The sequence below is a fragment of the Lepidochelys kempii genome, chromosome 8, assembly GCF_965140285.1.
Source record: "Lepidochelys kempii isolate rLepKem1 chromosome 8, rLepKem1.hap1, whole genome shotgun sequence".
NCBI classification, from domain to species: domain Eukaryota; kingdom Metazoa; phylum Chordata; order Testudines; family Cheloniidae; genus Lepidochelys; species Lepidochelys kempii.
This window is the reverse complement of record NC_136387.1, coordinates 93023371-93037149: the sequence shown is the minus strand read 5'-3', so window position 1 is coordinate 93037149 and position 13779 is coordinate 93023371. Positions and strand designations below refer to the sequence as shown.

General features: G+C 35.7%; 1 protein-coding gene across 5 annotated transcripts in view; it reads right to left on the bottom strand.

Moving 5' to 3' along the window:
• Positions 1 to 80: 80 nt before the first annotated feature.
• Positions 81 to 13779, bottom strand: part of MYSM1 (Myb like, SWIRM and MPN domains 1) — a 31254-nt gene continuing 17555 nt past the window's right edge. For 2 of the 5 annotated variants that reach the window (XM_078854118.1, XM_073357540.2), the window contains 9 exons: positions 11822 to 11910; positions 11417 to 11471; positions 11280 to 11330; positions 10425 to 10499; positions 9883 to 10071; positions 9486 to 9618; positions 6614 to 6719; positions 6414 to 6471; positions 1483 to 5363 (listed from right to left, as the gene is read on the bottom strand). In XM_078854118.1, coding sequence (XP_078710244.1) covers positions 5196 to 5363; positions 6414 to 6471; positions 6614 to 6719; positions 9486 to 9618; positions 9883 to 10071; positions 10425 to 10499; positions 11280 to 11330; positions 11417 to 11471; positions 11822 to 11910 — 924 coding nt within the window. In that variant the 3' untranslated portion in view covers positions 1483 to 5195. Of the gene's footprint in view, positions 1112 to 1482; positions 5364 to 6413; positions 6472 to 6613; positions 6720 to 9485; positions 9619 to 9882; positions 10072 to 10424; positions 10500 to 11279; positions 11331 to 11416; positions 11472 to 11821; positions 11911 to 13779 lie in introns of those variants that run through there. The other 3 variants (XM_073357541.2, XM_073357536.2, XM_073357539.2) reach the window with 3 other exon arrangements.

The window sequence follows — 13779 nt, the reverse complement described above, 5'->3', positions numbered from 1 at the left end:
ACACAGAATTATTTCTGCAATGTTTTCTGCTTCCATGGGAACACTTTCTCTTCCTGCTTCTAAATCTCAGACATAGGGCACTAGGGTCTATATTAAACAGCAAGACACTTCCAATACAAATGACCAGAATATTTTAATCTAGGCCACTAAATACTTTGTTCAGCATCAAACAGAATTTCAGAGTTCACAACCACCTACTGCCATAGCGCTGAATCTATGGAACTATATGAAAACACCCTGCAAACATATTTCCTTTCCTGGCTTATTCGGCAATCAGCGGCAAGAGCACAGTAGGCTTCCCTTTCCCTTTTCAGACCCATTGGTGCATCATTGCCTCTACATTCCTTCTTGTGGTATGCTTTGCCCTCTCCCAGTGCGGCTTTCCTTCTATCTTCGTCTCTTTCCATTCCACAACTCCTATACCTTCTTCTCTGATCCAGTTCCCAGTTAGATCAGCCGAATTTATGCCAGGATTACTTCCTGGTGAAAAAAGACCATCATAGAAAATGTATCTATTATCTATCACCCCAATCAGACCTGCCCTAAAGGATTACAGGATAACTTTCCAAAGAAGACAGTCAAAAGAATGAAAGACTAAATGAAAGAAGCAAAACTATCCCAATCTACAGCCCATAAAAACTAATAACCAGTTAATAATTTGTCTTATACACACTGGATAGAATGATTTCTTGATATCGTCTCACCCAGCTTGGGACAAAACTCTTATTTCAGATCAGCTCAATTTCATTTAATGAATTCCCACCCAGGACTGGGAGTCTTGAGAACAGGGTTCGGTTCCTGCCTCTATTACATGCTTGAGGAAGGATGGTCCGATGGTTTGAGCATTAGCCTAGGACTTGGGAGATTGCAGTTCAATCACTTGCTTTACCACAGACTTCTTATGTGACCTTGAGCAAATCACTTAGCCTCTCTGTTCCTCAGTTCCCATCTGTTAAATGATGATAATAGCATTTTCTTACCTCACAAGGGTGTTAGGATAAATCCATTAAAAAGACTGTGAGGTGCTCAGATACTACGGTGATAGGGGTCATATAAATACCAAAGATCGACTTCTTAGACCCTAGGCAAGTCTCCACGATCTCTGTGCCATCTATAAAATGGGAACACTTCCATCATTACCGTAATTATTTACATTGCAGTAGCACCCATAATAAGCCCTGATCAGAATCAGGGTCCCACTGTGCTAGGCGCTATACAAAAGACAGCCCATGCCCCAATTACCTTATATTCTAAAAAGACAAAAAGTAAATAGAAGGTGGAGAGAATTGATACACTATCGAAACAAAGCAATCAGGGTGATAGCATATTAGAACCAAGTGTGTTTCTGATTCCCCTTCTCTCACACTCAGTTTTTAATGTAGTACAAAAACTTCAAAGATTTTATGGGAAGGGATTGGTGGAAAGAAGGAACAATCAGGCCTAACTAACATTCCAAAAACACTAATATCTTCAGGTGGGAAATGCTATATTAAAGTATTATATTTTTAGTTAAATATATCAGTGTAACAGAGCTCCATCTACTGGTGCTTATCAAACTTATGTGAATCACATCATTTTTAGTGCTAATTTGTGCTTCATTGCCAATTCTTAAGTTATTTCAAGAGAAAGGGAACTATTACAAACACATAATACAGCTCTAGGGTTACTTGATACACAATCTTTCAGTGAAAGAACATTCTAAAAATAGCTACCAGGAATACTAACCATGTCTGAGCAACATGTAAACGTGTATAACTTCTCATGGGCAATGACAGTACTGTGCATGAATTCCTTCAACTTAAACAGTTTTCCTAGGAAATTAACTTCTTATTTATTTTGGGGTTTTTAAGATATTGATGTACAAGTGAAGTACATGGTATAAAGCCCTGTGAATAAATACTGCAAACAATTGGGTCTTTAAAACTTAGAACAACAGCCAAATACACATGTAAGTATATATGTACTCAGTGCGCACACACAGGATTCATGGTAGTTACAACATATACAGTGGATGAAGAGAGCTTGTCATTTTCATTTCCCAAAGGAGAGGTGTTTCATAATATTGCAGTGAGCTCAGCTGATCATAGCATCAAGACAGATTCAATTTAAAGTACTTCGGTCAACTTGGTTTTAGTTGTTGAGTATTTCAGTTTAAATTGGGTCTTCTAAGATGTTGCTTACTAATTTCTTCTCTCTTCTGAGCAAGTGATCATGGCAAAATAGGACAGGTTATAAAAGATTAAATAGCACACTCTAGCACAGTCATACTGAAAACATGGTGCTTGTCAGAAAAATGTCTGGGTAAAAAAATAGAGATTTCTTAGTAAAAAGAAATTATTCCCTATCCGTGTTTCAAGTCAGAATGAGAAAGATATGTTTTTACTATTTTTTAAAGTCATATTAGCACTGCATAGCTGACAACACTAAGGAAGAGTGAACTGCGTTCTCTTCTAGTTCACATACATACAACTGTTAACTATTACTACAAATGCTGCACTTATTACTTGTTTGCAGTGTTGTTGTAGCCTTATGGTCCCAGGATATGACAGGGAGAAGATGGGCAAAGTAATAACTTTTACTGGACCAATTACTGCCCGTGAAACAAAATACATTTATTACTGGCTACAATGCACGAACCAGAAAAAAAACAGCTTGGATTTTAGATCCAGGATTAAGTGTGCACCAATAGCAGTTAAAACCATTTTTTCTACAAGTATACTGAGCAAATTTGGACCCTAATTCTACTTATAAACTGAGTGAACAGGTCTCTGGGCACGCACAAGAGTCCACTCATGAGAATGGGATTGCAGGATCGGAGTGTTGATGTGCAAGTCAGAGCGACTCAGACTCTACAATTTAAAACATCCTGTACCCAAAACGTCTTAGTTGACACTGTATATATGACTCTTTTAAATCAAGTGTACATCATTTTTAATGTTTTTTGCTCACTTTAATCATTCAAAAGGGGGCAGCGCAACCAGCAAACTTAGTTTCCATTATTTTAGCAGTACTGTCTCACAGTATTTTTTTTTTTTTTTTTAAGTGACGGGAAACATAACACCCAGAACAAAGACACGACGTCTACCACGTACTGCAGTTATACTTGTGGTTCAAGTATTTTGACAAATGATTTTGTTTCTACAAATAACTATTTACAACGTATTTTAGTACAGATATATACAATATGACTTTTTTATAGAGTAACGTATAAAACCACTGAAAACTGCAACAATACTTGATAAAGGAATACTCCAAAATTTAAACTGAGGGAGATGGGAAATCTCTTTTGTGAGCAAGATGTGTAGTCTACAGCTAGAAATACTGAGAGCCATGCAATACTTTCATTTAAGAAAGAGGAGAGAGATGGCATTTCACATTACATGCAATCTAGGGGAAATAAAAGGTCCACAGATTGGATCAATGTGTGCGTGTATACGTATATAAGGATTGCACTGCTTTTAAACTGATAGACTTTACATATCACACTAGAATCCAAAGCCTCTTATCTGCAGATTTACACAGTGCAAAAAGTTCTCTAATATTATTAAGACAATAGGTCTTGAATACAGCCTGGAAAGAGTTTCTAGTTATGTATGTCCATGTTTTTTCTAAAATTAGGTTCTGCATTGTCCATTTTGAAATGAAAAGGGACTAAACTCCATTTTAGAAAACACAACAACAGCTGATTTTACCTTCTTGGAAACAGGTATCTACTTGGGATGTGATCCCACAATATTAAAGTTTTGCAATCCTCACTTTTAATTGTTAAAATAGTTTTTTTTTCCCCTAAGTGCACAGAACAAGATGAAGTTAAGATGTAAATCTGAAATACTTTAAATTGCATTTTTGTTACACAGGGCCAGATAGAAAATTAAAATGTACATTTTATAGGGTGACTAGATCCCATAAACACAGGGATAATCAAAGTTCTTGGTTACTCTCTGTTTTCAAACATCTCAGACATTTTGGCCAAGATATTCTTCACATACAGTGGTAAGTGTACACTCATCAACAGTTTGCCCATGATTCAGGAAGAAATCCACCACTGCATATCCTTCTACAACAATTTACACACCGTGATACAGCCAATAATATGTTTAGAAGTTACGATTTCCGATAACAGTATTTCTCTTGAGATTCAATTACAAATCATTCTGCTTACCTGGCACTAATTTATCTGAATATATAATTGTATGAATGTATAATTGTATCAGAAGCCAATATGAACATTGTAGTTACTTGTTAAATTGCTATTGTAAAGAGACACATGTGCACTTCATTTTCTTTTCTGTTATGCAGTTGCGACAAACATTTTTCTGGCGGCTACAATACAGCGCTAGATTTTGCCATATCGCATTAACCTGTGAGAACCAGAAGCTATTGTTTCCATTCGAAACAATGGCAACTGAAAATGACAAATCATGATGATCTGATAGAACAAGATAGCACTGTGTCTCTGTAACATGGAAGATAGAAAGGAAAGAGTGCAACATGCAATAACCAGAACTTATTGTTTCCACTGAAAACAGTGACAACAAGAAGTGACAAATAAGTATGACCTGCTACCCTTATTTCCATGTATTCTGGAAGGTGGGGAAGGATATGCCAGAAAAAAATTGTCTGTAGTGGGTCAGAAAGAAACAGAATGGATTAAACTGAGCAGAGAAAAAGTATAGAGTAGATACCAGGAAAATTAGTATCAACTAGACTATAATCTTTGCAGTGATAGAGTGGTATACATCTCATCTGCAGAATTATGCAAACACAGATGACACAAAGCACTACGGGACAAATTCTTCCCTCTGATGTACACATCTAACTCTCAATACAATGTGTATCTGAGGACAGAATGAAGGCCAAAATTCCATTTTCAAAGACTTAGAGGAGGGACCCTCTCCTTTAGGCACAAAACCAGTGTTCTGTATTTCAGCTTGTCCTTCCCAATGATAGGTTGCTGGCCAACTGATAACCCAAAGTTTGTGATACTATTCGATAAATTTTCAGAATGTAAAAAATAAAAATTTCATATGTAATCAGAAAACATTTGTTAGAGGTTTTCTAAATGTCTTTTAGAACCATTACACTATTTGAAATACTGGATTATGTCCCTATTGTTGTCAACTGAGACAATAACTTTGAAAGAGGAACAATGGATATTAGTCCATACAACTGAAATTTCAACACTGAAAAAGCCATCACACTGGCAATTCATTTGGGGACATGTTCTTATTTTCTTCAGTTGTATTATTCTGCTTCTCACTTTTGTAGCTAGAAAGGAATAAGTTTTCTATCTGAGTCAAGAATTCTTCAGCAATGAAGCAGTTCGTTACCTTGCCCAGAGTCTTCCTCATACACTCCAAAAGCTAGTATAAAAGAAAATTATTATTAAATTCAGAAACACATAACTGCTCAACTTAGAAGTTTCAGTAGAAAAAACTGAAGAAACTGTTTTGTCTTTCTAGCTGATAAATGCTGTAAAAGTAAACCTTGATTCATTTGGCAAGTTTGCAGAAACCGTTAATATAAAAAGTGTATACAGAGATTACCATAAAGAAACAGATCAGTGATCCCTTTTAGTCTGGGGCCCTGACTCAGATAGTTCCCTATACCAACTGCTTCAGAGGAAAGCCAAGCACAACTGGATCAACTGTGCTTAAGGGAACAATTATTTCTGACATTAGCTGGTGATCAGTTTGTGTTCAATAATTGGCTATGAAATAATAATCTTTGCAACACAGGACTTGCATTATTCTATAGACAATTATGCACAGGATTCTTCACCATAAATCATACAATAGTTAAATTCAAAAGATCTTTCTGCCAATTCAATTTTAGATTTAAATTGTTTATGAACAGTCATGTTGAGAGAAAAAAATAAATGAGAGTAATTATTGCATGTCTTCTGTTTATATGACTTTTGCTTTGAGCAAATTTTCTGTCTTGTTTATACAATTAATGTTACATATTAAATTATTTAGAACTTCATAAAAATGATTACACTGATTGGAAAACAAATTCTCACATATGCACGACAAATATGGTGCAACACCATTTTAAGAATAGGATAAAGGACTTAGGAGACTAATTCTCTCAATGTGCAACAACTCTTGTTGACATTAATAGCAGTCAAACAAGCAGAGAAGAGGAAATAATTTGCTTTTTTCCCCCTTTTAATTAAGGTTAAAACTTCAAATATTGCTTTAATCATTGGCCTCAACTCCAAAAATGAAGTCAACAGCAAGTTTGGAAACATAACACAACCTTATTTTCATAGTTATGGTAAATAAAATTATGAGCTGCAATATAAAAGATATTTATTGCAACTGACCTAAAATTGTGATTTTCATAGCTAAGATTATAGATGTTTCAGATTACTCCAAAAGAAATGACATTTTAAAAATTTAAATGCTTACTTTTTGCAAACAGGTCAGGTCAGAATCCCTGTGAAAGATTTTATCCATGGGGACACTGCTATTGGAAGAAATATAAAAAGTCTTGGTTGGATGAAATGGACAAATCTGTTTTCTATTGAAATACTAATAATAAATACATAAAAATTGTAAATTGGCTTATCTTAAAAACAAGTATATTGCAAGCAAACACACACACATACCTAGGAGAGAGCCTGTATTTTTCGATTATCCATCTTGTTTTTTCAAACACTAATTCCCACTGAGGTTCTTCCAACATCTGATGTACTTCAAACTTGTAAGGCAGGCCTGTAAATCATTAAAACATGATTACTCCCTGGTTCCCTTATACCTGCCACTCCTCTTCAAATCTGGAAGCAATCTCCTTCCTTCCTTGCAACTGTTCATAATTTACTTATGCTTGTTGCAGCAACAATAACTTGCAAACCTATTACTTACCAAAACTAAGCAGGTTGAAGTGACACTGTCAGCTAGTTTAAGGCTTCAAATTTAAGTTTGGTAGAAAAACAGTTTTTTTCATTAAATTATACCACATTTTTGTTTGGGGTTAAACTTTCGAAACAAAATATCTCTGCAAAAGAATAGTAAAACAGCAAAACTAAACATTTTATAATTTATCTCCCCTTTTTTTTTATTTTTAAGGTCACATTTCTCATCTCTTGGCTAGTGTCCCAGTGTTCCCTGTGGATTAAACCACATGGGTAATATGTATTCTTTTTTATTCACAAGTAAGGTGTGGTGGCTGATACTATGGTGACGGACTGTTACCTGAGTTTGGGGGGAGGGTAAGAGAGAGTAAGGAAAGTTAAGTTTCTAAGCAAGAAATTCAGTTTTAAAACTTCTAGTTACATTACTGAGGATGGGCACAGATGAACCAACCTAAAAAGCAATATACATAGAATGCAAGAGGATGACTACTAGCCCACAAATCAGTTACCAGATAACCTGAGTGAAGACAGTAAATTCTAGTAAACATTAAAAATAAGCCTTTTCAGGACCACAAGAATATGATGAACTGATTCGCACACCTTCATTCAAAACCTCAAAGAAAAAGAAGGCAATACCTACAATTTACTATGTGAAAACACCTCAGATTTGAAAAAATGTTCAGTCAGTGCAAAATGGACTTTCAAGAGCAAGAATGTTCATCCACTCAAATAGTTATCACTGATGTGAAACTTCAATTTCTGTCCATTTCCCATGAACTCACATATTTTTGCCACAACAGAACATAGCTGCACCAGAGTTAAATATGAAAAAAAAACCCCAATGAATAATGCAATTATTAGAGTGCTTCGCAAACCCTTACGGAATCACTGAGGCATCATGAAAGACACAGAAAAATATACTATGTATCTAATATTGTGATTTATTTAATTAACAGGAACAATTGTACAGAAAGAAACAGATTTGTTTTTTAAGACCTGTGTATGAATTATGTTTCTATATGTACAAACTGGGAAGGTGGCCACATAGTTAATATTCCATATAAGATGCCAGTGTTTGATTTCCAAAAGGTTACATTTAAGAAAAATGTATTTACTCCTTGTACTATATCTATTTGCCACCTGAAAACAAGTCGTCTCCACAATTTATGGTAACAAAAAGACGACAACAACTAAGGCCAGGTATCAGTCACAGGCACTTTAGCTCTAAGTCATAGGAAAGTCAAGATGGCAGGACCAGGGTTACTCTAAGTGACGCTGTCAGTATGATAATCAAGGAGTACCACAAAAAGGTCATCTACACTCTGCCCACAGCACTGGGAAGCACATTCCAGGTGGTTGGTCTGTCCTCACTACAGGCCATTATAAAACATGAGGGAAGTGTCAGATCTATCTATCTTCCCCAACACTGCAAGATTCAAGTCCCTGATGTTTGGAGGCAAAGGCTGAGTTAGGGGGCAGCATTTATGAACTGTGGAACAGGAAAAATTAATTCTACTAATGGACTGCTATCCTGTGACTTTGCCTCAGATCAGCAAGGGAGTAAACACAGGAAACAGATCAATTCTTATAGTCCTTGTAATTTTTTTTTTTTTTACAAAGTGTCTCTAGTAATTTTTTTAAAAAGGGACATGAGATGAAAATAAATGAAAGGCTAAATGAAAGGTGTCTTCATGGAATGGGATTCAGATTCTTCTGTGAGGTGTTAGTGGGTTTTTCCATCAACATTTTGCCTCCCTACATGCTATTTATTAGTTATCAAAATATCCAAGTCAAGAATTGATAAATTTAAGGGATACTTCCTAGCCAAAAGAATAAACCTACCAATCAGAGTTGATATGTGAGACTGGGTGGACTGGAGCAAACCTGCAAGGTCTATGGGCAACATCCTTATAAGTAGCCCATTCTGTACTGCTGGAAAGGGGAAGAGAGCTGGGATTCCTGCCAAGTTATCAATCCCGGAATCTGTTTAGGACTACATCTTTTCATATTAACCTCTGGCTGATAGGTATGATTAGCGTGAACCCCCTTTGCACACCAAATTCCCAACTGCTGAAAAGGAGCCTCATGTTATTCTACCCCTTCATCAATCTCTCTTCCTTGCTTCTCCACCCCTCTTTCTAGATCTCTGTGATAGGCATGGAGGGAGGAGGACCACACTATGTCTGCTCATAGTTTTCTGAAGCAGCAGAGTGAAAGTGACATAATTCTTAAGGGTTTCACTGGTGTCCACAGAGTTCTGAATACCAAGAGAGAAACTGACCAGTCTTGATAACTTCACTTGGCTGTGATTTGGGAAACCTATGAGCAGCAACAGAGACAATACATATCTGTATGCAGCCAAGAGGACAACACTAGATCTCTGTATACTTAGAAGTATTTCTTTACAGTCATGAGGTCACAAAATACTAATGGTTTTTTAAAGTGAAAGTGAGATTATGCAGGAACTGATGGTTTGAGCCCCTCCATTTGCGAGGGAAAGCTGCCCAACTTCAGAGATGAGAGAATCCTTCAAACCCTTGTTCAAATGTTGAGAATATAAATGTTCCATCTAAAATCCTGGAGGATCAAGAGGAGTGGGGTAAAAGTAATTAGTTCAGATACTTACGGTATGAGCCATCAGAACTAATTTCATCACTAATAACCAGACAAGTAATCTGGGAATATGGAAGAGGATTATTTCGGTTATAAGGACTTATGATCATTCCAATGAACATTGCCCCACCTCTGGAGAAATAACTCTAAATGAAGGAAAAAATAAAATAGTTAATATATTTTCTAAGTGCAATACAAACTCCTCTTCCGACTATCTTTTATATTAAAAAACAGAAGGTAAATAATTAAACAATCTCTAAATTAACCACTGTAAGACACTGTAAAGCTAAAAATCAATTTACAACCAAAATGATTTTCAATTGTGAAACCCAGAACCATTACTGCATTAAACATATTAAATTATAAATACTAGAAATGAAAAGTTTTTTTAACATACACACAAAGAGTACCTGATATTTAGCCTGCGTGTCAATATCTCGTATCGAAGGGTTGGGGTCAAATGCAGGGTGAGAGTGGTACCATCCAATAACACTGTACCCTCTAACAGCCAAGGTTTCTGAGGCCTGAGTTTGAGACACTGGATCCATCTCACACTGTAGTCCTGTACTGAGACTATTGCATGGTTCTGCTGCACAAATCTGTAAATAACATCCCCATATGTAGAAATGGAAACAGAGTGAAAACATTTAAACCAATCATAAATCAATGTTAAATACTAAATTATTTTATGCAAACGTAGAAGAGATATGACAGCCAGATATTTTTACAAGATCTTAAATTTTGTAATGTCAAGATTACAATAATTAACTTTTCAAATTTCAACTTTTTAATATTAAAGAACAACTAATTCAATAATCTGTAGGACATTAACTCTTGAATACATGTTTTTTAATATAAGGCATTTAACCAATACTTTTAGTGAAATGCAGAATGAACACTGACTCCCCCCACCACCCAAAAAAAAAAATAACAAAAAAACCCAACAACTTACTTCAACAATTCTATCAGCTTCAGAGTATCTTCCCCCTAACAGGCCTATTACTTCTGCCATAGAAACATGAGCATGCTAAAGATATATAATATGAACACATTACTTAAAATATTTGTTAAAATATCCATTTTCAGAACTGCTGCTAATCTTGGATTTACATTATAAAACACTGTCTTCACAGGTTCTTTCACAGTAAGGTTTAGAAGGAAAACAGAGAACAATAAAGACTCTGAAATACTTTGTGTTTCAATTTAAAGTAAATAAATAAAGATTATCTTTGCCACCCATCTAAGTATTAAGTCTGTGTGAGGTGCTCTTAGTTGGAGAAACTGTCACCATTTAACACCAGGAACGCTGTGTCAAAACTGAGAAGACTTTGGCCTGGCCTGGCATACTTTGTTATTATAAAGGGAATACACAAATACTGAATCATCTTCTGGACTGCTAGGCAAATAGAGTAATGATCCCAATGGATTCCAAAGTGGCAACATGCACACTGAAGAGATGTTTCTTTTGGAGCAACTGCTATCACAGAAGATGGATATCCTGGGAGAAATGGAACTGCGTACGGATCTGATACTACTCTTATTTAAGTCAGTGACAACTCTCCAGTGACTTCATCTGGAACAAGAATAGGCATTAACAGCCATTCATGTTGGTAGACAACTTTCATAAACTATGGTTATTATTACAGTAAAATATATAGACACAACCCTAAAGAGATGCAGCAGTTTGGGATTTCTCCTGTAGTAGACTCTTACTTTTAGTTCTCAATGGGAAGGAAACTAATGAGAAAAGTGGGGCTATATCAAAATATATACTTCAGTCCATTATAAAACAATGCTTAATCCTTACCAAGTCCATTATTAAAAGTGCTTCTGAAGCCACTTTCACCTGAAATGGTTCCTGAAATGACAAACAATAATGAGTACCAGAGACATCCTGTAAGTAAATAAATGAATGTTCTTGATTATTCATGAATATGTACTTACTCGTTTTTCTTCAGTAAAGAAACAGCAAGGTATCAGCTGAAAGGGATCAAAGGAACTACAAAATGAAAGAAAATTTCTCTAAAGATAAGGACAATCAATGAAAAAAAGTCTTTAAATAAATCACATTTTCTCCCAACAGCTCCTTTTTTGTTGGAATTGCTCATTCCCCCACTCCAGTGACTGCTCCCCAATTACTGGAATTTTGCGATTTACACCCATGAATTTCAACGGTAAAGTTTTGTAATTTACAACTGTGATGTCAGACTTTTAAAAAATCTAGATTGCAAAGCACATATGTCTACATAGTAATGATTCACAACATTTAGGTTTGAATTTATGCAAGCCAATTATTATCTCTATTTCCAAAAGAGATATTGTAGAGCAAACAGCACACAAGAAGAAAACCTTTTTATTTGTCTTGATCCTTTAGAAGGTTTCGCAGGTTTAAGTTTCTCCTCCACTCTCCTTCTTGCTAGCTCCTCAGCAGAGAGATGCTAAAAAACAAATTTTATCAGTAATGATTGCCAAGCTCCTTCAAAATACCTAGATTCTGGGCACTAATTTGCACCCTGCCATGCTAGCAGCTTTTGTTATTGGATCACTCATCATGCACTGAAGCAGCCAGAATATACCGTGCAGTGTGAAAATAGTGACAGAGACATTAGGACATAGATCTGTTTTTGCAGGAAGATGGAAGAGACTCTTCCTATCATCCCCCAAGGCTTGATCTAGTCAGAGTTCAAGTAATGGCATCCACATCTCACACAAGCCTTCACTGTCAAATGTATGTGCAAGTACCACCTCCATTATAATCAGCTGGTCAAAACTTTCTCAAAGCAGTTCCTCTTTGGTGCTGAAATTTTCCACATTGTCTCAACCTAAAGATCATTCTTTGCAGGAAATGGTAGATGCAGCAGCCAAAGCCATTGAAACATTTTAGTTATTAGAGCCCATGCTTGCCTCAATCATGAAGTGTGGCTGTCTTGTGAGTGACATTTTGTACATACATAACTCAATGGCAGAAAAGTGGATTTTGTTTAAACTGCATGTGTTCTCTAGGTTTCAATGAGATCTAATAAACAAATTGAGTTTGAAAGAAAGTAGTTCAATAATTTTGATGTCATTAATGTCACACATTTTTCTCCACACAGAAAGAGTAGGATTATCTGTTAATTTTCTCTGCTCATTCTAAGGTTTAGAACACGAGGAGTGTGGATGCACAGTAGACAATTTTCTGTTTAGTCTAAATTGACTTTGAATGTTGATGGCTCTGCGAAGTACTTCAGTGTCATCTAAACTTGCAAACACTTCAAAAAACTCTGGAAAATCTTACAGTTTGGGATATCATACAATTTTGGGGAGGGGAATGGCGGGGATGGCACTGTTCACATTTCCTGAACTCTATCCCTAGAGGAATAAATACAGGGCTGGAAACCTAAAAGGCCTAAATTTTCTTTCCACCTCAGCTAGCCTTAATAAAGTCACAGTAAACAGTGTAAGAATCAGGACTGAAACCATGACTGCTAGGTCTAGTCAACTAAAACAGTTCTTCCGAGGTACATCACAAACGCTCTATTTTTTCCCCAAGATAACCACTCACTGAAACTGTTATAAAGCCTCCACTGTCTTAGAGCTAAAAACCCAGGGTAAAGGTGGGAACTGGTCAGTCACACATCTATCACCTCTCTCTTTCTTGTGCAACATATAAAACTCAGTACGTGATGTAAAAAAACTGTGTAACATAGTACATAGTCTTCAGGTTGGTTTATTTTTGAAGTCACTATAAAAGATCTACAAAGCAAGGCAAGCATCAAATAAGTTTTATTTGTTACGAAGAATGTTTAAAATAAGCAATCTGAAAATTTATTTATTTATTTTTTTTTTTTTAAGATAAACTCATACTCTTATTGTTGACAATTTGGAATAAAGAGCCACCATATTGTAAGGTATAAGCACAAAAGAGCACAAACTCAGCTCCCAGCCTTAACTCTGCTTTTCCAGATTTATGAATGCTTGATATTTCAACCTTAATGTTGAATTAAAGCTACATTTTTTATAAACAAAAGATTTATATGATGTGAAATGAAGAGCAACTTTTCACTGAATGAGAGTAAGACTGATGAAATCTGCAAATTAAAATAAGAAACATTATGGCCATGCCATGACATAGTGTATGCTTTATAGTATAGCTGTACGAGTTTGGGACATGCATACTCAAAAGTACATTCCCCATGATATTAGCACAGTTGCCTAACAGTTGCTCCAATATTATTTTCAAATCATGGTTTCAAAAAGAACAAATGTAATTTTAATGCTTATTATGCAATCATTTTTCTACTGCCTTTGATGAGATACCATCTGAT